The following is a 20,577-nucleotide window of genomic DNA, read 5'->3' as shown; positions in this document are numbered from 1 at the left end:
TGGTTAGGGTGAGGTCAAATAAACAAAGGCACATTTGCTTAAAGCTGTTTAATATAATGACCCTTGCGTAATAGCTTCCGTCATTACAGGATAGACAATGATGCTAGTCAAAGGACACACCTTAGTTTAACGTGCAAATGAAAAATATTTTCAATCTTCTCACAGTCTCATCAACAGCGTGCAGTCTAAGTGACATCTTTCTAAGAAGTTTTTTAAATGATGTGAAAATTCCATCGTGTTGCTGTTGTTTATTTCTTCTCACTGACCACACCCAAGGCAGATGCAGATGACCCCCAGTCATGCTCACACCACTCGTCCGTCCGTCTGCCAGTGGACACCAGCGAAGCATAGCACAGTGAGACTCATTTCCCACAAATGGCAAGAACACGGAATAGTGGTGACCACAGACAGGAAAAAAAATCACAACCAGGTCAGCGTTCCAAGACGACACAACTAAAATGTGCATAATGCCTTTTTTTTTCTCCAAAAAATAAAACAATTAAATGATTCCTAACGCTTAACGCCTAACGCCTAACATTATTAAGATGAATAATTTCTACGTGTGCTATTTTTTCACTCAAAGAAACACATGACAAACATTTTGAGGGGGCTTAAACAGATGAATGGCATTTTTATTCATTTCAATAGGGGAAGATGATTTGAGATACACACTTATGAGTTACGTGTGGTCTAAACTTGTATCTCAAGGCACCACTCTTGATAAAAAAAATAAAAAGGTTGGACAACACGACTCGCCATGTTTTTGAAGAGGAATGAATGCAATCTGATGATGCTAGAATATTTTATTGCATGATTGATTTGATTAACTGAAATATTTGTCATATACCAAAGAGAAGAGACGCCATTAGACTTTAGATTTAAGAAGAGTAATCCCAGTACTGAAGATGGTATTCTTGTCGATTTTGAGCTTGGGAGGGCAACTCAGTGCTCGCATTGGTCAGCATCTCGAGCACAAACAAATCTATTTTCGTCAGTGCAGCTGTCATTGTCCCAGAGTTTATCTAGAAGAAAACCCAAAACAGTGTGACCACAATGAAAAGGCACCAATGTGTGTCATTTCCTTCAATAGTATTAAATAGCCCACTGAGAAAACTAGCAGTAGTACAATCACAGTAAATTAATAAGTAACCATTTTCCCTGTTCAAGTTATTATATCGTATTTACCGTCAAATTCAATTTCAATACAATCTCCTGGATCGTCATCACCATTGAAGGCAGTGAAATCAACATCGGAACCATCAGTCCAGAAGAAGGCGTCATCCTGGAAGTCAAGAGAACACGTTTACAGGAGCCACATATGAAAAGTAGGTTTGTCACAACATAATACAAGGAGGGCTGGCGGAAATGACCATTTTTCATCAACACCGCAAAATATGCCATGACCAGTCAATAGAAAATCATTGACAACCAATGAAATACAAAATTCAAACATGTTTTTTTCTGTAAACTCCTCAAAAGTTCTACAAAAGAACCCACTGATAAATAGCTGATACTTTTCCGTGAAAAAAAGTGTCGTTGCTTCCCCAAAATGCACCAAAACATTTGGGGGGAAATATTGGAGAGGGGATCAACAAATAGATGAAGTCACTATGTGGGGCTCCAGTGTAATCAGGTAAACATTTGTCATTTTTCCACCCAAAAAATTTCGGGGCGAATGAATTAGTGGCCACTCATAGTGAGAATGTAGGTCCAATGATGTCATCACCAGATATTCAGGTGTGTATTAAATCAAATGAACGAAAGATACATTTGGACTCTCAGCCTCATTTGGCTTTGCTGGCTTCTTGCATCGCAGAGCAGAATCATGATTATGCATAGCGGGGCCGAAAAGTAGGCAAAAATGAGCAGGCTTGCTTTACGAATGGAAAGAAGCTGCCATATCCACTTTGCAGCTTGTGCAAAATCATCTAGTAGCTTCACACAGCAGCTCTTTGTGATTCGTTCACATTTGTTGGGTGGAAGCTGACACAGAAGGCCAATACAGAAGCGTGGCGCTAACAATGTGGAGTTAAAAATAAGTACGTTTGAACATACTCGCAAGTACCTTTGAACAAACTGATAAATACGAATATGAATACGAATGTACTTGTTGCTAAATGCTACAAAAACGTTCGCATTTTTCCTGTGATGTCACATGGTGTTGACTCACAGGCATGAAGAAGAAGAAGAAAAGGATTTGGCTTAGCATTTTGGGGGGTTCGGGTTAGGCACAATAAAACCGTAGAACTCCCAATCCAGCATTTGACTTTCTTAATATTTCAATGTTTTCATACAATAAAGGCCCGATGCTTAAAAGAAAATAATTTTTGTCACAAGTCAATCATTTTTGGGATCATGGGAAAAGTGCTGCTACATGCTGCTAATTTCTCCATTTGGTACGTTGCATGTTTGCGAGTTTATTCGAACGTATTTGTGAGTACGTTCCAATGTCTTTTCGAGTACGTTCAAACGTATTTGCCAGTCAAATATATTTCTTCCACAATGGCAGCTCCCCATTTTCCGTAGATTCCATTCAGACTGCGGTTGCGTTTCAAAAAGTCCAAAACGTATCTGATCTTGAACCGAAGATGAAAGTGAAGCGGTTGGATTAAAAAAAGGCCAAATGTGAAAACAACAGCTACAGATCACATACAAAAAGATCCATCCCATCAACTGAGCTTAAACATACACAATCAGTATTATCAAATAAAATATAATATATATAAAAACGTTATATATATATCATAAATATATATATTATAAACATATATCAATATTATAAAATAAAATATGAAATCAACAATATTTCTCTCTTTATGTGTTAAGAATTAGGATGTGTTTCACCTCAATGGCCTCGTGGAGTCCAAGCCAAACATCAACTGTAGAGTTGGAGGATTGCTTGATCAATTCAACAACGACAGCATACTCCAAAGCACTGTGTACAGAGGCAAGGTTCCCACCAAGAATATTGCAGATGCTCTACAAGAAGAAACAACAAAAGTGCCAAATTGAAAAACCACTTCGTGAAAGCAGTGAAGAAGTTGCGCAAGCAAGCAAGCAAGCAAGCGTGTGAATATTTGCCAAACCTCTGCATCTGCAAACTGCCGACCCTTTCCTTGGTAAAGGTAACAGCGACAATCCAATTGAGTCCATCCCTTAGGACAGCAATTTTCCACTATTTAGGAAGAAAATATGAACTGAATTTGATATCAGACAAAAACCAAGACATTTTAAGACTCTTTAAGAATCCACACAGCTATTAACCTTTCCTTTCCTTGGCAGGTTTAGACCACTGTGAAGAGAAAAAAAGCAACAGATTGTTGGAATTAGACTGAAAAACAAATTGTGAAAATCAATTCAGCAAGTGACTTACAACTCCAGTCAACAGTCCAGTGATTCCGCACAGGAGAATCAGCAAGCGTAGAGCAAGTTCCATCTATAGAATGACCCAAAAAAAAAAAAAAAAACTTTTAATATCAGCTACACTCATATTAAAATCTATGTAACAAAAAAAAACTTTCAATATCAGTTACACTCATATTACAATCAAATATTGAAAAAGACACGCATATAGTTGATTTAAAAAAAAATAGAAAGAAAAGAAAAGGTGTGTAATGTTACCTCTACAGTTGCAAGCTTTCGTGCTGAGCAGTCGGATGATGAATGAAATGCAATCTTTATATATGCGCTCTGAGACACTTCTGGAATGAAGACCTGTCAATTATGTCATCAAACTAATTAGAAGACACCAATCGTGAAGGAGGCCGCTTCATTTAAAGGGCGGTGCCTTGCAAAAAATGTTCCTGCATTATTTTAATTATACACTTGCCTTCCCATCCCAAGTGTGCTATGACAACAGCGGCACACACCCATCTTTTTTTTTTTTATTCAATCTTGTACCAGATCAGTCAATTGAGAACACTTTCTCATTTACAATGGCGATCATTTACCGCCGATGATAAGAGATTACAATTCGATTAGCGCAAAAGTCATCTTGATCATTATTGATTGTTTTGTGAACTCATTTACGGTCCTTTTTAAAAGTATTGGGACAGCAAGGTCAATTCCTGTTTTGGGTTGATACTGAAGATAGATAGCGATTTGGATTTTGGCTCTAAGACAAAAATTCAGGTGCAGCTTTCATGTCCTGGTCGTCATATTTCATAAGCACGCCAATGAAATCTTCAATTGTTTCCTCAATCAGATGTACCGTTTCAAAATCCCATATTTTTTTTCCCTTGCTATTTACACTTGAAATGCCTTTTAAATGGGGACTTGAACAAATTGAGCTCCATTTTCTGTGGTGAATCCTGTACAATATTATATATAATAATCCAGTTACGGTCCAGGGCTGCTTGGTGATGGAAACAAACTTCTCTGATCCAGCCGTCTTGTTTTGATGGGGTCAAGAAGTTCCCCCTGACGTCCGATGGGCGTGTCAACAGCCGGAATATTTCAATTCACGAAGCACATATGAAGCGCCAGAAGACGTGTACGGAAATCAGTTTATATGTTTGATTGTAACTTCAAGTTGACTAACTATTGCAATGTCAAAATATATGGACAAATGAGAATATACACTTCCGTTCAAAACTTTGGGCTCACCCAGAGTATGAGTGTTTGTCATGAAAACTAATATAATTTCAAGGGGTTCCTAATCCTCCATTAGCCTTCTAAGACATTTAGCAAACACGGGACGGTTGCTGGAAATGTTTTTTTGTCCACTTATATTGCATTTTAACGCATCTTGATGTAAATACCATGACATGAAAGACAGGATTCTAAACTTGATATTTATCTTTTGGCCTGAAACACAAGTGTCTTCAATTGACCGTCCAAGAAAAACAAAGTTGTTCTCATGCTTTTGGAGGAGCTTTTAAAGGATGATTCAGATTGCACACGACAACGGAGAACAAAAGCTTATTTGACACCGTCGATTTGCGTGGACCGTCATAATTGCTGGCAAGAAATCATGGCTGTAACAACAGGATGATGTGCTACGCATATTCATTCTTGCGTGCTCAGGTGAATACGTAGAGCAAAGCTTTTTCCATTTGACGACAATTACGCCAAATGGAATGGTTAAATAAACATACAGTACATGGGTGATGGAAATATTGGTTTCCATAGGTGGCAGTACCTGAACTGGTTGCAAGCCAATCGCAGGCCACACAGAGACAAACAACCATTAACACCAAGCATGTTTTGGAGATGTGGGAGGAAACCGGAATGCGCGGGAAAAGCCATGCAGGCACAAGGAGAACAGGAAAACTCCACATGGGGAGGGAAGAAGACGAAATCCAACATGTAAGCGCTGCACTGTGAGGCGGACGGACGTGCTAAACCAGTCCGCCGCTTCCACCGTGCCACCCTGCAGTTAGTGTGTCAACTTTGAGAGCCTTTGTGAAATATTGCAGCATTTGATACAGCCTCTTTTATTAATTCATTATTGTGTCAGGCAATGAAAATATTTGGTTGAAATCGGGACGGGACGAGATAAGCGGTATTGCTTCGACCCGTTTCAATTTTCGACGAGTCAGTCCAAGAAATGAAGTCGGAATGAACGGTGAATATGTTCTTGTCGAAATGAACAAATCAAACAAAATGTTTTTTTTTTTTTTTTAACACCAACTCGGGCTAGTGTCGCCCGAAGCTTTGTGACACAATCCCATGAGAATGAAATGAATGAACGGCAATTCATAAGCACCATACTATTGTATTGGGAGTAATCCCAACAATCTCGGTGATACTTATGCCGCACCAGCTACGGCTAGCTCGTCACAATGCAGCTAAACACATTGCGGAGTCGCCTCCGTGGCGGCAAATAAGCGATACCGTACCCCTGTCGAGTATCGGGACGAAAGCGAAAGGAATGCTAAAGCGCAATTAACTTAATTAAGACGCCGATGACGATCATTGTGAAACACTGGTATGTAGGGCTTGGGTGATTTTCCACGAAAGTCTGGGTGAAATCGTGTCAAAGCAGAAATGTTGAACAGCCAAAAATGAATTAGTGTCTGGAAAGAAAATTAGACACAGTAAAGTATACGTAGAGCTAAAGGAATGACGTTCAGGTCCAGTGTACACGAGCTGGGAAGAGGCCGAAATGGTTTAGATTTGATCATTTCACTCATTTTAGTTTTGCTTCCACAAGAGTCCATTTTAAAATGGAGATTTGCCCAATCAATGTTCTCAAAATGATATTGGTCGCTCTTATCTTTAGCTTGTTTTCTTATTTCAAAGTCAATTTTGCATTTTTGATCAAATCATTTGATGCAATAAACAGTGTAAATTTAAAACCTGTCGATTGCATAAAAGGGTAAGCTCGCAAGCTCATTTGCTACACTGTTTTTAGTGTTAATACCAGTCTCGCTTCAAGTCCTTGGGATGAATGCGACGAATTGCTCTTCCAAATTAGAAAGCTGCTCTTTGTGATGTTTGAACGATTATCAAAAGAGCTAAACCTTTTCACGTTTTAATCAAAAACCTTTGTTTTCTTTTCAAAACACAAAACAATGCATACAATACAAAGAGCAGACGTACTAAAACGAAGCAACTTTTACAACACAAATTAAAGTGATGTTATTTGAAGACGTGAATTCATTTCAATCATTCCTAATTGTGTGCGTTGTCAAGATCAAAGTATTTCTTGTGTCTCGCACAAACACACCTCATTCTTCTATTATTGTCGCTTGTTGCCAGACAATTATATGTCAGTCAGTCCCAGTCAGTCGGTGGATCCGGCTGGTTGAGCTAGCGTCACTCGCCGGCGCCGCATCGGTTGTGGAAAAGCTGCTCCACCACCGATGAGTCAGCCAGTGTGGATATATCGCCAAGATCCCGCTCACCGCCGGCGATCTTGCGCAGCACGCGGCGCATGATCTTGCCTGAAAGGGAAGAGATTTCCGAGATGAGGGCACAAAAGACGACGCGCTGGCCGCTCAACCGCTTTCGATATTTGACACAAAGCAATTGAAACTTCTCTTTTGAAAGAATATTTATCCGGCAAACTACGGCAGCAGAAATTCTGGGTTTCTTTTCATTCATCTTTGGGGAAAGTTTTCAATTTCCAAACTTTGAGTGTGTACCTGATCTGGTCTTGGGGAGCGCTGGGGCATCCTGAATGAAGTCGGGTGTGGCAATGGCGCCGATCTTTTCACGCACTGGGGACCAACAAAGGCACAAAAGAAAAAGGCTTCACAATAGAGCAATTTGCATTTAGAAAGGACACTTTTCTTCTGCCTCATAAAGTTGAACTTTCACTTTGTTAATATGACTGACTTACTTTTTTCCCTTGACCTCTTGATATTTTATGCTTTGAGCCAATAGTGGAACTTTCTCCTTGAAAAATAATATTGCAAATTTCATCTAAAACACTTTTCACAGAACTTATGTTCTTTTAAAATATGTTTTTTTGGCAGTAAAAAAACACCTAATTGTATAAGCCTGTTATTTGATCGATAATAATACATCTGACATACTTGATTTTACCTCAGACTATGAGGCGAGTCAAGAAAATGTAAACATGTATCCTCTTTGGTTCTGCAGATTGTTACAACAGCACTTTTGTTTTGCCCCTATTTTTTTATAACTAAAAAAAATTCTGAAATAAAACAAAATAACAGATTGAGAATCATTTTTGAGACAAATATTTTATGTGTATAAAAAAAGAATTTTGAGTTCAAGTTAAAAAAAAAAAAAAAAAAAGGTAACTTACTAAAAAAATGTGCGCTAAATCATGAAAAGATCACAGAAAGCTAATGTGAAGTATTTGATTGAAGCCACCTTGTTTTTTGAGCTGGGCCTCCAGCGTGCGATTGTACTTGACACCGTCACGTAACGTCACAAAGCAGTAGAGACTTTCTCCTTTGACGGGATGCGGCCGACCCACCACGGCGGCCTCTGCGACGGCCTCGTGCCCCACCAACGCTGACTCCACCTCTGCTGTGCTCAGCAAATGACCTGCAAAAAGCCATCAGGTAAGGATGGCCATCAAATTAAAAAAGGAGATCTTTACGGCTGGCTAATGAACATCATCTCATCACCTGAGACGTTGAGCATGTCATCTATCCTCCCGGTGATCCAGTAGTATCCGTCCTTGTCTCTGCGGCAGCCTGCGGATGGATCGAGGGGGGGGGGGGACCCAACATCTGCATCATCAGCACACCGATGCATTGCTGCTGCATCCTCTCACCATCTCCAGTCACGTAGTATCCCGGGAACTTCTTGAAGTAGGTGCTTTCAAATCTTGCGTGGTTCCCATACACCGTCCTCATCACGCCAGGCCACGGCTGCTTGAACACCTGTTTGGGTCAACGAGTCACCTTGCCGTTCTTCCAGCTGCCGAGCTTTGCGTTCATGTGAACGGCGACGCTTCCTACCAGATAACCTTCGCTCGTGCCCTCCAACTCCTCGCCAGACTCGTTCAAGATGGCTGGCACGACGCCAAAGAATGGAAACGTCTGAAAAAGACAACTTTCTTAAAGGATGTGTGAAAATGTTTCAAGGACCAAAGTGCAAAACCAAACAGGAAGTCTGCTATGAAGCAGCCATTTGAGGTGATTTCCAGGCTGTGGACTTTGGCGACCACTCGCTCGAAATTTGACCCAGATAGGTTCCGTTTGACTTACAGCAGAGCCTGGCTTCATGGGCGTGGCTGCCGGCAGAGGCGTCATCACGTGTCCGCCCTGGAAGACAGCAAGCACGGTCACGGGGACGCGTCCAGTAGGGGGCGTCGAGCCAACTCACCGTCTCCGTCTGCCAGAAGGTGTCAACGATGGGACATCTGCTGTCTCCCACTACCGTGAAGTACCAGTGCCAGGCCTCAGGGTTGATGGGCTCTCCGACTGTGCCTAAAACCTTCAGAGAGTCTCGCTTGTACCTGCGCACAACACACACACACACACACACATGAACAAATGTCAACCTGAAGATTCGACAAAAGGGACATGAAGTTGACTCACTTTTGCACCGGCTCGCTGCCGTACTTCATCAGCATCCTGATGGCGGTGGGGGCCGTGTAGAACTTGCTCACGTGGTATTTGTCCACAATCTCCCAAATGCGGCTCACATCCGGATACGTCGGAAGACCCTCAAACTGAAACGCGCACATTTACAACACGGAGTTAAGCTCCATCCCGTAACTCCGCCCCTGAGTGCAGCACGAGCTCGCCCCCCCCAAGTTGCACTCACCAAAACGCTAGTGGCGCCGTTAGCCAGCGGCCCGTAGGTTATGTACGAGTGTCCGGTGATCCAGCCAATGTCAGCTGTGCACCAGTAAATGTCGTCGGGCCGATGGTCAAACACCAGCTTGAAGGTGGCGGCGGTGTAGAGCATGTAGCCGCTGATGGTGTGAAGGACACCCTGCAGAGGAATAATACATTGACTTGATGAGTCAACCCCACAAGGTCACAACACGGACTTGTCAAGCATGTTCTGCTTTAGGAGATCCCTCAAATGTGTTTTTATAGTTACTCCGCCATTCCAGGTGTGGCTCACTCTACCTTGGGCTTGCCTGTGGAGCCGCTAGTGTAGAGGATGAAGAGAGGATCTTCGGACGCGCACCACTCCGGTTCGCACTCGTCCGACGAGTCAGCCATCAAAGCGTGCCAACATTTGTCCACTTGCGGGTTCCACGGCACCTTGCCGCGATGATTCCAAAGTTACAAATAATGAACAACAAAACTTGCCAATGTCGTCAAAATCTTTCAACAAAAGTGAAAATCCAAACGTTAGCCACTCAAAACCCGCAGGAAACGATTCATCGGCATGAGCTGAAGAAAAACAAGTTATGTTTATGGGGGGGGGGGGGGGGGGGGGAAGCATCAATACTGTGAGGATGCTACGCTACTGGAACGTGCAGTGCCGGAAAAGATCCCAATATAACAACAGTTGAGTCAATATCTTGTAGAGAAAAAAAAACTTAACTCATTAAAAACTTGCAGATTAAATCAGGGAAACTAGTTTAAAGCTAAAAAATAGGAACTAAGAAGACATTAAATTGTCCTTCAGTTTTTCAAGCTCTGATGCCTTGACCAACCTTTTTGAATCAACGATGATACTTCTGGGTTTATTATTCAATCGGGCTTCATCAGGAATATCTGATTTCGCAGCATGAACGAACGACGTCAAAAATCATCAATAAATAAAATGATAGTGAGAGCAATGGTGACAGCAGCTTGTGGGCAAAGTACAATGGTGCACTGTCAATGTTGTCATCATCCAAAGGGAAAAGTGTCGAGCAGAGAACAAACCCATTATTTCTTTGGGGGTTATGCAACGACAAAAAGCTCAACTAAGTTGTTAACCATGATCTTCATGCTGATCAAAACAAATTCGTGAGGAGAGAGTGCGCTGAGTGACGACAAAGAGAAGAAGAGTGTTAGTTTATTCTAAAAGTCAACAGACATCTGAGAACTTGAACAACAGCTCCTGACTTTGGAGGGAAAAGTCATTTTGGTTTTAAGTGCATTAGCAACGCTAGAGTTCTGATTAAGTGAGACGTTGAAATGATATATTATTTTCAGCTGAGAAATGAGCACTTTTGGAATTACGCCCATCTCTATAGTTCCAATCATTTCTGAAGTGAGCAAGCGGAGACATTTTCATGTTCTCAGATATTTGTGCTTACCGACTATTCTATGAACAAACTGCTGTGATTGGGTAAAAACAACAAAAATCGGGTTGTTGTTTTTGTTGTTGTTGGTTTTGGTGCACAATTCTATAGCTTAATGTTGACATTTCAAGTTGATCTCTTTGGATTTGAGAAAGGACTGAATTTTCAGGCATGGTGAGGGCCACCATGAAGACGCCCCAAAAAAAACGTCATCCCTTATTCTCAACACAAATGACCTTTGAGGAATTCACAGGCTTGATTGTGTTTACCCTTCAGCAGTGTTTTTTTTTTTTTTTTTTTTTTTTTTTAAGAGTCAACCCGAAAGCAAAAAAAAATCGTGCGGGCAGCGTTTTGGCTGGAAGGAGGACAAGTACCTGCGGAACAGGACGAGTTTTTCTTACTCTGCCTGTTTCTGTCTCCTGCTGGACGAAGGAGAAACAGCAAGCGTGACCATGACCATGAAGGGGGAAGGGTTATTTTCAAAATGAAAGTGAAAACAACATGACCACGTCGAACCTGCTTTTAGAGGTCAAAAAGTTCAACTATACTTAAGGATCAAATTTAAAATGTCACATCATAAAATGGTCGGGGAAAAAGAGATTATAGTGACCGCCACCTTTTACTATTAACAGTTGCAACTTCTTTTTCTACATGTATGACAACCGAATCAAAAACAAAGCAACCCAAAAAAAAAAGGAGCTCACCTGGAGGTCAGGACATGGCCGTTTGGCAGGGGGAGACTTAAGGGAAATCTCTTGTGCTTCTTTGGATAAATGTTTCAATACGATGCATCTCTCAAGTGAGAATCCTCTGGACAAAAACAGAGAAAAATAATCACCTCCACTCTTTTTGGTATTCTTGATAGTTGTGAAGAGGCAGGCATTCATAGAATAGAAGTTGTTGCTGTGCAACCAAAGACACGCGTGCCCAAAAATGTTTTTTGTTACCAGACGATCAAATTGATTTGCCAGCAAAAACACTCACAAATATTGTCATAAATGTGCATGCATGAGTGCAAAGTACTTGTCTGTGCATTTCTGCAGAGCTTCATCCGCTAAGAGTTTCAGGTTGATCAGTTTATCGCCTCGGTAGAAGCCATCTGAAGGCGGATGGATGGCAAGCGCGCACACACGAAAAAAAAAACATTTTAAAACATGGGAGTGGGGCATCACCGTCAATATTAATAAATGACAAAACAACCTCTTTGAAGGGATCCAGTGGAATATACGATATATCAAGAGGCAAAAAAAATAAATCCTCTTTAAATGACATATTACATTTAATATGATATAGATTTTGTCATGCTAACAATGTAAAGCCTAAGTATAAATATATATATCACATTTATGTGGCAGTGCAATATTGTTGCACTCTGCAAATGACAGGCTCACTAAAATGAAGGCATTGATTGATTGCATGCATTAAAATGAATGCTTCAAAGAATCAATCAATCAATGACATGATTTACTTTACGCTGACATGTTGAGAAGACTTTAAGAATGCACAAGACAATCAAGCATGTGAACTCACCTGCGGTGATAAGCAGTGAACACTGCGAGTCCACAATCCTGTCACACAACGACTCCGCAGAGAAACCTGCAAACTATGAGAAGACGTCTCGACACGGTTTCCCATCCGCACGCTCCCACCGGCGCTCCCCCGCTCCCGACGTACCACGATGGAGTGGACGGCTCCAATGCGAGCGCAGGCCAACATGGCCACCACGAGCTCCACCACCATGGGCATGTAAATTGCGACGCGGTCTCCTTTCTTCACACCTGCCGAACACAAAGGTAGAAGGAAATGACTGTCACGCTCAGCTCGTTGCAGTGGGGCTCGTTCAAAGTGTGCTACCCTGTGACTTCAGGACGTTAGCAAAGCGACAGACGCTGGTCAGCAGCTCTCTGTAGGTCACCGTCAGCTCATCGCCGGGCTCGTTGCCTTCCCTGCAAAAATACACACACATAGGAAAAAATAAAAAAAGGCTTCATTTGGTTCAGCTCTTTGTTGCTTTTTTGTTTTTTTTAAGTTTAGTCAAGCAAGGTGCATGAGTGGTTGGGACATCTATCTGCCTCTCAGTCCGAAGATTAGGAACTTTTGAAAATCTGTTTGCAGGCACAACTTGTGGTCAAGGAAAGAGGCTGAGGGGGAGCCCTTCTCAAACAAACAATCCTTTAAGGCTGCAACTAATAATTATTTTATTCATCGAAACGTGATTAAAAAACATTGCGGATTGTTGCAATACAGGTGCTGGGTGATTTTGTTTTGAATTATTCTTTGAAATAGAAATATTTGTACAAATAATTACAATGCCGTGGGGAGAAAAAGACTGTTTTGGGTCAGTGCAGCAGAAGGGCTCGCTTGAAAATCACGCAGATTAAACCATTCTGTCAATTCACGCACTTGGTGGCCACTCCAGCGAGCCAAATGTTTGTACACAAATATCCAAATGTCCACTTTGTATTATAACACGTCCCCTTTAAGGCTGAGTTTCCGACGCTATAAAGAAGACAACGAGGCTGTAAAACACGGGTCGACCGACTGTTATCAGTCGCGTCGCCATATCTGAAGAAAAATCACCTCACCCACACTGATTACAATGAGGAAATTGGCTTTCCATTCTTGCCGCTTATGTTCCGTCACATTTACATAAGCAGCATGAAAAAAAAAAGTATTTTCTTTGTATATTTCCGTGCTTATTTGTGCATCATTGAGGAGTGGATGTTTTTTTCTTTACTAAATATTTCTTTTAAAATAATGGCTGAAAAGAAAACTGTCATTTTTGTTGGCAGGTTAGCCCTTGGAGAAGTCATTAGGCGAATGATTCACATAACAATCTGTCCATGAAAAAAATGAAAGCGGTGTTTCAGTGGCATTATTTGAAGCAGTCCCTTTGGAGATTAGACTATATTTAAAGACATGTTTCCCTTTGTTGAACAGACTATATTTAAAGACAATTTTGAAGTCACTGCATAGGGTTCACATCATTTTTCTTGCAACAACAGTATGGTGATGTTGCTCTCCCATGTTCTCCCTTGCTGCCCTTTTTGCACTATTTACATGCAAACAATAGCCACGGTCATTTATCAAATGTTCCCCTTTGAGACCAGTTTTCACATGTGCGCACTTTCATGCTTTGTTGTTGGGCAAACAAATTAAAAAAAAAATAAAAAATGAGATCCACCTATCAATATTTCCTTAGCTGACATCATGTTTGACATCACACTCGACATTGTATTGGATATGAATTTATATTTTTTTGATAAGGAGACGTCCCAATGATAAGCGGTCTGTGCTTCTTCATACTTTGTGGATTTTTGATCCAAAATGTCAGCGAGGTTTTATTAAGGTGTCTGGGAACTCTTAAAAGCTGAAAACGCATGACGTTAGCACTATTACACTATAGTAAAGAGCTTTTCAATACTTAATGATGGAGCTTATGCAGAACAGGTTTCAATTGCCGAGTTACGAGTATCATACTGACCAGTAGAAGGCCACTTTGTCGCCAAGCTTTCTGTCTTGAACGTTGCGGTCGAGCACGTTGTAGCAGATGTTGGTGGATGCGCCCTCCATGCACTTGATGAAGATGTCTCCTTTGGTCGTGTCAAAGTTGTAGTCCAAGACACGACCTGTGTGTTTGGTCTTCCAGAAGAAATCCTTGGCCATGTCCCCCCAGAACTCTGCAGGTCGACAAGACACAATGCCAAGAGGTGGTAGGTGGTCTTACTTGCGTTTTGAAGGAAATATTCCTCAATTGTTTAAGGTGCAGTATGCATTGCATCCACGAACAAGTAATCGATGCAAGGGATAGGCAATTGATTGATTTGATCAAACAGTCGCGTTCACACCTTCGAACGATTTAGTTTCCAAGGAACGCAAAATGCATGTTTTTGCAATGCAGACAGACCCACAGGAAGAACACGCAAACTTCGCAAAGTAAGGCCAGATTCTAAACCTGTTAAATTCATTTAAATCGTTCGTTTTTATGGTATAGGATGGCTTAGGCTTTTGACTTTTCCTGTTGTCCTATGAATTAATGCCTCACATAATTCACATTTAATACTCTTTTCGGTGATCCATCTCTGCACTCGGTATTTGAAATATTGCACAAGCTATTGCACTGCCCAAGACATGGTAAATCAATTTCACACAATCGATCGCAACGTGCGATTGACTGACGAAAGCGTCACACTTACTGTCAGGGTCCTCAATGGACTGCATGTACATTTCCTTAAATTTGTCAAAGGTGGGGACGTGGGCCCCCCTCCGCATCTCCTCAGCCCCGTGAAAGACGTCGTCCTCGGGCGCCTTGTCGGGAATCATATTCAGATGTTGCGTTGGCTGCTACGAAGCACAAGTAAATCACTGCGAGCAGAGCAGGGACGATCGCGTAGCTGCAAGACTCCACTGGTTTGCTCCCCCACGAGTGTTGTTGTATATATATTTAAAAAAAAAAAAAAAAAAAAAAAAGGATCCTTTGATGTCTTTTGGGTGCTTCAGTGTAGCGATGCTTGAAGAAAAGACAAGGTCCACAGAAATTTTACTTGGAGGACACAGGCAAGCTAACTAAGCTAACTAGCAAAGAGAGCGGAGACGTCTTAAGCGCCAAAGAAGACGTCCCGTCTTTTTTGGGACGCCAAGATGTTTTACTTTGTTTTTAAAAGACACAGATAATCCAAAAGGGGCCCAGGAGTAGTAGGAGGAGTGGTGACCGAGTCCTTGAGTGAGCCTTGGCGGTGGCAAAGTCTACTTTCCCCCCTCTTTTGACAAGCACAATGAGTGGCACTGACCTCCGTTCACCCCCGAGCAGCAGCCAATCAGAGGCGTGGTGCGTTCGTCAAGCCACCGCTTAACTCCCAGTAGTCGAATAAAAGTAAGGTTCGCTGTCACAGCCAGCAGCCAATCAACACGCGCGAGGCGTTCAATGACTCAGCTGAAAGCTCAGACTTTACACTTTTACATCTTCTTAGCTTGTTCTTTCTATTGAATGCAACTAACGCCGGTAGTCAAACCACCTAGTTATTAAACTGCTTTATAAAATACACGTATTTAGATTTAGGTTCTCGTATAAATCATAAAACAATCCATATTCAAGAGTCCTTCACCGTTAGCAAAAAGATATCCAGGATTCACTACTTTGCTAACTTGTAGTTCTCAATGAATAAATCTAATTTCCTGGGTGAATTTATAAAGTGATGTTTCCAAACTCTTGTCCATTCCTTTGGATTGTTTCCTCGTTCAATGGCGCCATCTTGTGGAATCTCCAGACACTACTGAAAGAATAACTCCCGTGGAATGGCATGGGATTACTATTCTTTTGGTTGGACCACATCACTATTCATCAAGTTAGGACTGTTGTGTACACATACTTGGCAGAGTACCCCCCACCCCACAACATAAAATGAGAAAATGAGTTGCAAACAGTCTATTTATTTATGAGAAGGCAAAAAAAACACGCAGGCACCGTCTGATTGTGTGCAACATTCACTTGGTTAAAGGCCGTCAAAGCATGAGACTGCTGCACGTCTCAAGGGTTTGGCAGGACTGTCTTGATCGACGCATTCAAATTTTTTGCACCTTTTTGCCACCCAGACGCTGAAGAAAGTCCTCAGCTGGGGGCTTGGAGGATGACCTCAGATGATACAAATACTATCTTTACACACACACACGCACACGCACAGTAAAATTACCACACAACATTGAACCTGCTAGAACTCATTGCAACAAATGAAATGGCTGTCGGCTTACGACTCTCGAGTGAGAGCGGAGACCAAACTGACAGATGGACCCACACCAAAAGAGACCAACGTGTCCAACAGAAAATGAGAATTAGCAGAGTAAAAATCCAATCAATTATGGGCGACAGTGCGAAAGACTGGCTTCTTTTGGAATAATTGGACCAGTTGGGAATGTCAAAATGGGAGGGCGACAAGCCGCTTTGTGAATGGAGTGACAACTTCAAATGACATTGAGAGTGGTAGTTCATAACAAAGTAAAAGTACAGTACATACAATTACACACAGCCACACAGAACCTTCTTACACTCATGTGATAGAAACATCAGACACTTCCCAGCGCCGAGGAAGAGGATTTGACTGACAGAAGAGTTGGGAGTCCGGCGGCTGCATCGCTGGGCCGCTCGCACTAGACTTGAGCGAATACGTCGAAGATCGGTCACGCCGACGACGTTTGGAGGGGTGGGGGGAGAGAAAAAAAACAGCTCGTGATCTCCCGATGCTAAAACTCCTCCTGCTCTTCAGCATCTGGTATCTCAAAGCCCTCCTGGAGAAAGCCAGAGAGTGTAGACTGAATACAAACAAACAAAAATCTATGATCCACACATGTTAAGTGTTATGATGCAAATTAAGACTGCTGCAAGAACTAATCAGACAGAATTCCCCCATTTTAATCCATCTCAGCGGGCAACCATTTTGCCAGTTCCAGAAAAGCAGTGATTGGGTATAAGCGGGCAACTGTGATGTCATTTTCGGCAAGTGGCAAAATGGCCGCCCCCTTAGATGGATAAAACCATCTGGATTTTGCCTGTTTAATTCACATTCCACAAACGCAATATCAAATCAGAATACAGGAATGGAGCTCGACTTGCCCTTTAATATTTTGCAAAATACGTAATATATGATTATGGGTTCACCTTAATGTTTTGCAGATTTTTTTGGGCGTCATCCTATGATGCTTTGATTTATTTTCCAGCATAAGAATGGTAAATGCCAAATGCATTTAAATGATGTTTTTGATTAACACTATGGTACTCAAAGCTTTTTACCAAGTCTCCCATTCACACACGCATTCATAGCCGCAATGTGCTCAGCAGTAGCTCATGCTTGAACCGTTTCCATCTGGACCGCCCGACGCACTGTGCCCCCGTTTGGAGGAGTGCCGACACTCGCACTCTGTTTTGGGTGCACTCTGAACAAACAACATTCTGTTCAAAATGTTGCAATAGTTGCACTTCTTGAACTATTGCACAAAATCTAAATTGTCTTTGGAATTTGCCTTTCTCCAGTTTGTCCACTGGGATGATCTGAAAGAGGAGTCAGTCAGTCGAGCCGTATAAGCCAGATAGTAAACAGCTGTGTTCAGCGAGGGAGGGGCTTTAAGTCACCCAACCGCAGTAGGATGATGTAACGTCATCAAATTACTATGTTTAAGTTTTTGTTCAAGTTCGTCTTAGAAGACTTAACTGTAATCCAAAATCTTTAGCCGAAGATGCCATCCTGGTAGTTTAATGCGCACCTTGCTGATGTTCTTGTTCAAAGTGAATTAAGTTGACGTGACTACTTCCAGCGGCATCATAAGAGAAGAAACAATAAAGACGCAGCCGCTGCTTAAAGGTGTTTTTTTTTTTCAAAAATATTTTTTTTTAAAAAATAAACAAATGAATAAAAAAAAAATCCCACCCAATGCCAAAATATTTTATATATATTGTGGGGCCCGACTAACTCATTCAAAAATAATTAGGGAAAGAAAAAAAGAAAAAGGACTCACATCTACAGCGTAGAGGATTTCCACAATCCTCTGCAGTGCGGGGTCGCCCTGGCCTTCATTCTCCTGGCAAATAAGCTCAATGTTCCGCAGCTTCCCAAAGTAAAAGTCTCTCTCCTTCTCGATGTCCTGAACCGTACACCTGAGTTCCTCCAGCTGTACGTCGGCACACAAGCATCATCACAGTCACACACACCGCGGGAGCAACACCAAAGATTTAGACAATTTCTTTTTTTTACTTCTGACTGGATCTCCGCCCCCTCCTTGTTGGCGGTGGCACTTGCGGACTTCTTGGCGTTGATGGGCACCACTTTAGGGGCGACTTTGGCAACCGGTGGCCTCTGAGGAGCTGAGGAGAACAACGAAAAATGAGACCGACCAGGAGAGCAAAAAAACCTGATGACGTGTTTGACAAGCGGGACGCCTACTCCGGCTGATGGCCTTCTTTGGGGGCTTGTTGAGGGCCGACATGGCGGCGTTAGGTGGAGTTGGCGCCTCTTGGCCCTTCCTGGCCTCCACCGGGTCATACTCGCTCTCGCAGTAGTTGGCGTCAAAGAACTTTTTGAACCATTGCACAAACTCAAAGTTGTCTTGGAACTTGCCCTTCACCAGCTTGTCCACTGGTATGATCTGAAAGAGGAACATTTCTACAGAACACCTCCCCTCAAATATTAGGCGTGCCTCTGGGAAAGAGTCGACGACTTACTTTGTCGATGTTCATTTTCTTGAAGGCGAACTGGAGGAGCTTGAAGTTGTGGATGTACTCGTGCTCCAGCTTGGCGCCAAATTTCACTTTTTTCACGGGCACAGAGCCCGGAAACAACATGTCCATGAACTGACAGTAGGCGGCACCTACACCAACAAATATAGTCGTGCTTTGAGATATTAGGCCTTGAAGTTGTTCCGTGACCACGCTCGCAGCTCAAAACACACACCGCGCAAATTATTGTAATCTACTCGGAAAATGTTGGCCAGTACGACAAATAACGCTTCGATCCAGTCTCACCTGAACACAACATCTCGATCTTGGTGAGGTTCATCTGCAGCGAGTCGTTGATCCACACGAGCATGTCGTGGCGACTCAAGTTTTCGCTGGTCACCGAGGTGGAGTAGACGTTCACAGCCATTGTTTGTTCGTAGGCAGATCCCTGGAGGGCAAACATGGGAATTGTCAAATTACAATTGCTAACACTGTTCCTCCTCCGCTGACGTTAGCCCCGCAAATAACCACAGTGGTCGGATAGTTCCTACTCGGTCTACTAAACAAACAAACAAAAAAAGGCACATTTTTTCCTATTTTTTCTTAAATGTCAGAAGTTGAGAAATTGCTTGAACGCCGCAGTGTGATATCATTTGTTTATTAAAGACTACAAAATTAGAGAATACTCACTTTTGAGAGGATGAAATCAGAGAGATTTGGACAAAAACAAAGGCTCGAGCGATTAATCAAATATCAGAATGGTTGTTGATTTATTTGATGATGGATTAATCATCAAATAACTGATTAATTTTGACACCTCTCGGTACAAGATGTTTTGGATAACCAAAATGATTTAAAAAACTGAAAATGAAATGGGCCTTGTAGTCATGTAAGAATACTGCCAGCGTTGGGTAAAATTAAAGCACGACTGCATATTTTGAGACTATATCGACCAGCCTTAATTATTCCGGGGGGGGGGGGGGGGGGGAACAACACAAACCAACGAAATAATAAGGGTGTGTAATTATTTGATGGAGAGCAACACATACACGTTGCATTCCCGCACTGTCACGTCTTGTCTTGCCTACAAATATGGGCCGGTCCTCCTAGGAATGTCTAGGACAAATTAATGATGATTATTATGACACAACTGTAGTTATTAGCATTAACTCGCAGGTTAATCGTTTCAATGCTGGTTATTGCCTGTATATTTGGCTCCGTGGCAAATTTGAAAAGGAACCACTTAGATTTCACTGACACATAACAGGGCCGCGATGCTAACCGGTTAGCTCGACAATGCTAAACCCTCCCGAGACAGATGACGATTGCGCCCGCCCGTCCGCCCGAAAACATTGCTCGGACTTCACTTTCTGTTTGCGAGCAACTTGCGCGGTTGGAATTCTTCTCGACTGAAACTAAGAATTCCTCGTTTTATACGTGTGAGTCGAGAGTTGTTATTTTTGTTTTGAATAAACAGGGAAGTGAAACGGACGCGTTTTTTTCCCCTGCCTCTCGCCGGTCGGCCGGCCGGCCGGCCGTTGGCCACTTCTAGAGCAGCTCGACGGCCAGTTGACACGGCTGACGAAGAACCCACCTGGAGTTTGAACTGGTCTATTCTGCTCTGTTATGAGCGGTTCGGTCCAACTCAAGTCCACCGGTAGCGGAAGGTGAAAGAAATCTGAGGAGGAATTTTTTTTTTCTTCCTCTTTATTTCCACTTTCTTCTTTGTCTTCTTTAAATGTTAACGTCAAGAGCATGG

At 42.3% G+C, this 20,577-nt stretch overlaps 3 protein-coding genes across 5 annotated transcripts; all 3 read right to left on the bottom strand.

The window, feature by feature from the left end:
• Nucleotides 1–788: 788 nt before the first annotated feature.
• Nucleotides 789–3,720, bottom strand: LOC148402958 (galactose-specific lectin nattectin-like). The gene is made up of 7 exons (XM_088369698.1): nt 3,622–3,720; nt 3,374–3,436; nt 3,265–3,292; nt 3,087–3,175; nt 2,845–2,979; nt 1,186–1,282; nt 789–1,022 (listed from the first exon to the last, which is right to left on the bottom strand). Exons 2-7 carry the CDS (start codon nt 3,434–3,436, stop codon nt 943–945), a joined length of 492 nt encoding a protein of 163 aa, XP_088225824.1. The 5' UTR covers nt 3,622–3,720; the 3' UTR covers nt 789–942.
• Nucleotides 3,721–6,459: 2,739 nt separating this feature from the next.
• On the bottom strand, nt 6,460–15,457 carry acss2 (acyl-CoA synthetase short chain family member 2). Of its 3 annotated transcripts, none has more exons than XM_088369691.1 (19): nt 14,812–15,457; nt 14,100–14,295; nt 12,470–12,561; nt 12,290–12,393; nt 12,146–12,218; nt 11,639–11,714; nt 11,320–11,425; nt 10,990–11,037; nt 9,504–9,641; nt 9,193–9,363; nt 8,964–9,097; nt 8,749–8,881; nt 8,631–8,687; nt 8,382–8,462; nt 8,195–8,303; nt 8,046–8,114; nt 7,786–7,962; nt 7,089–7,163; nt 6,460–6,887 (listed from the first exon to the last, which is right to left on the bottom strand). In XM_088369691.1, exons 1-19 carry the CDS (start codon nt 14,936–14,938, stop codon nt 6,760–6,762), a joined length of 2,094 nt encoding a protein of 697 aa, XP_088225817.1. In that variant the 5' UTR covers nt 14,939–15,457; the 3' UTR covers nt 6,460–6,759. The 3 variants fall into 3 exon arrangements, with proteins under 3 accessions (XP_088225817.1, XP_088225818.1, XP_088225819.1); XM_088369692.1 differs by having other exon boundaries at nt 10,990–11,034; XM_088369693.1 differs by lacking the exon at nt 10,990–11,037.
• A 568-nt stretch (nt 15,458–16,025) lies between these two features.
• Nucleotides 16,026–20,571, bottom strand: LOC148402956 (microtubule-associated protein RP/EB family member 1-like). The gene is made up of 7 exons (XM_088368726.1): nt 20,413–20,571; nt 19,125–19,266; nt 18,825–18,970; nt 18,547–18,748; nt 18,358–18,467; nt 18,122–18,274; nt 16,026–16,897 (listed from the first exon to the last, which is right to left on the bottom strand). Exons 2-7 carry the CDS (start codon nt 19,243–19,245, stop codon nt 16,853–16,855), a joined length of 777 nt encoding a protein of 258 aa, XP_088224852.1. The 5' UTR covers nt 19,246–19,266; nt 20,413–20,571; the 3' UTR covers nt 16,026–16,852.
• Nucleotides 20,572–20,577: the final 6 nt, after the last annotated feature.

Source organism: Syngnathus floridae, chromosome 2, assembly GCF_059516105.1.
Source record: "Syngnathus floridae isolate MCC-2025c chromosome 2, RoL_Sflo_1.0, whole genome shotgun sequence".
NCBI lineage: Eukaryota > Metazoa > Chordata > Actinopteri > Syngnathiformes > Syngnathidae > Syngnathus > Syngnathus floridae.
Note: the sequence above shows the minus strand (reverse complement) of the source record. Positions and strands in the feature narration are given on the sequence as shown.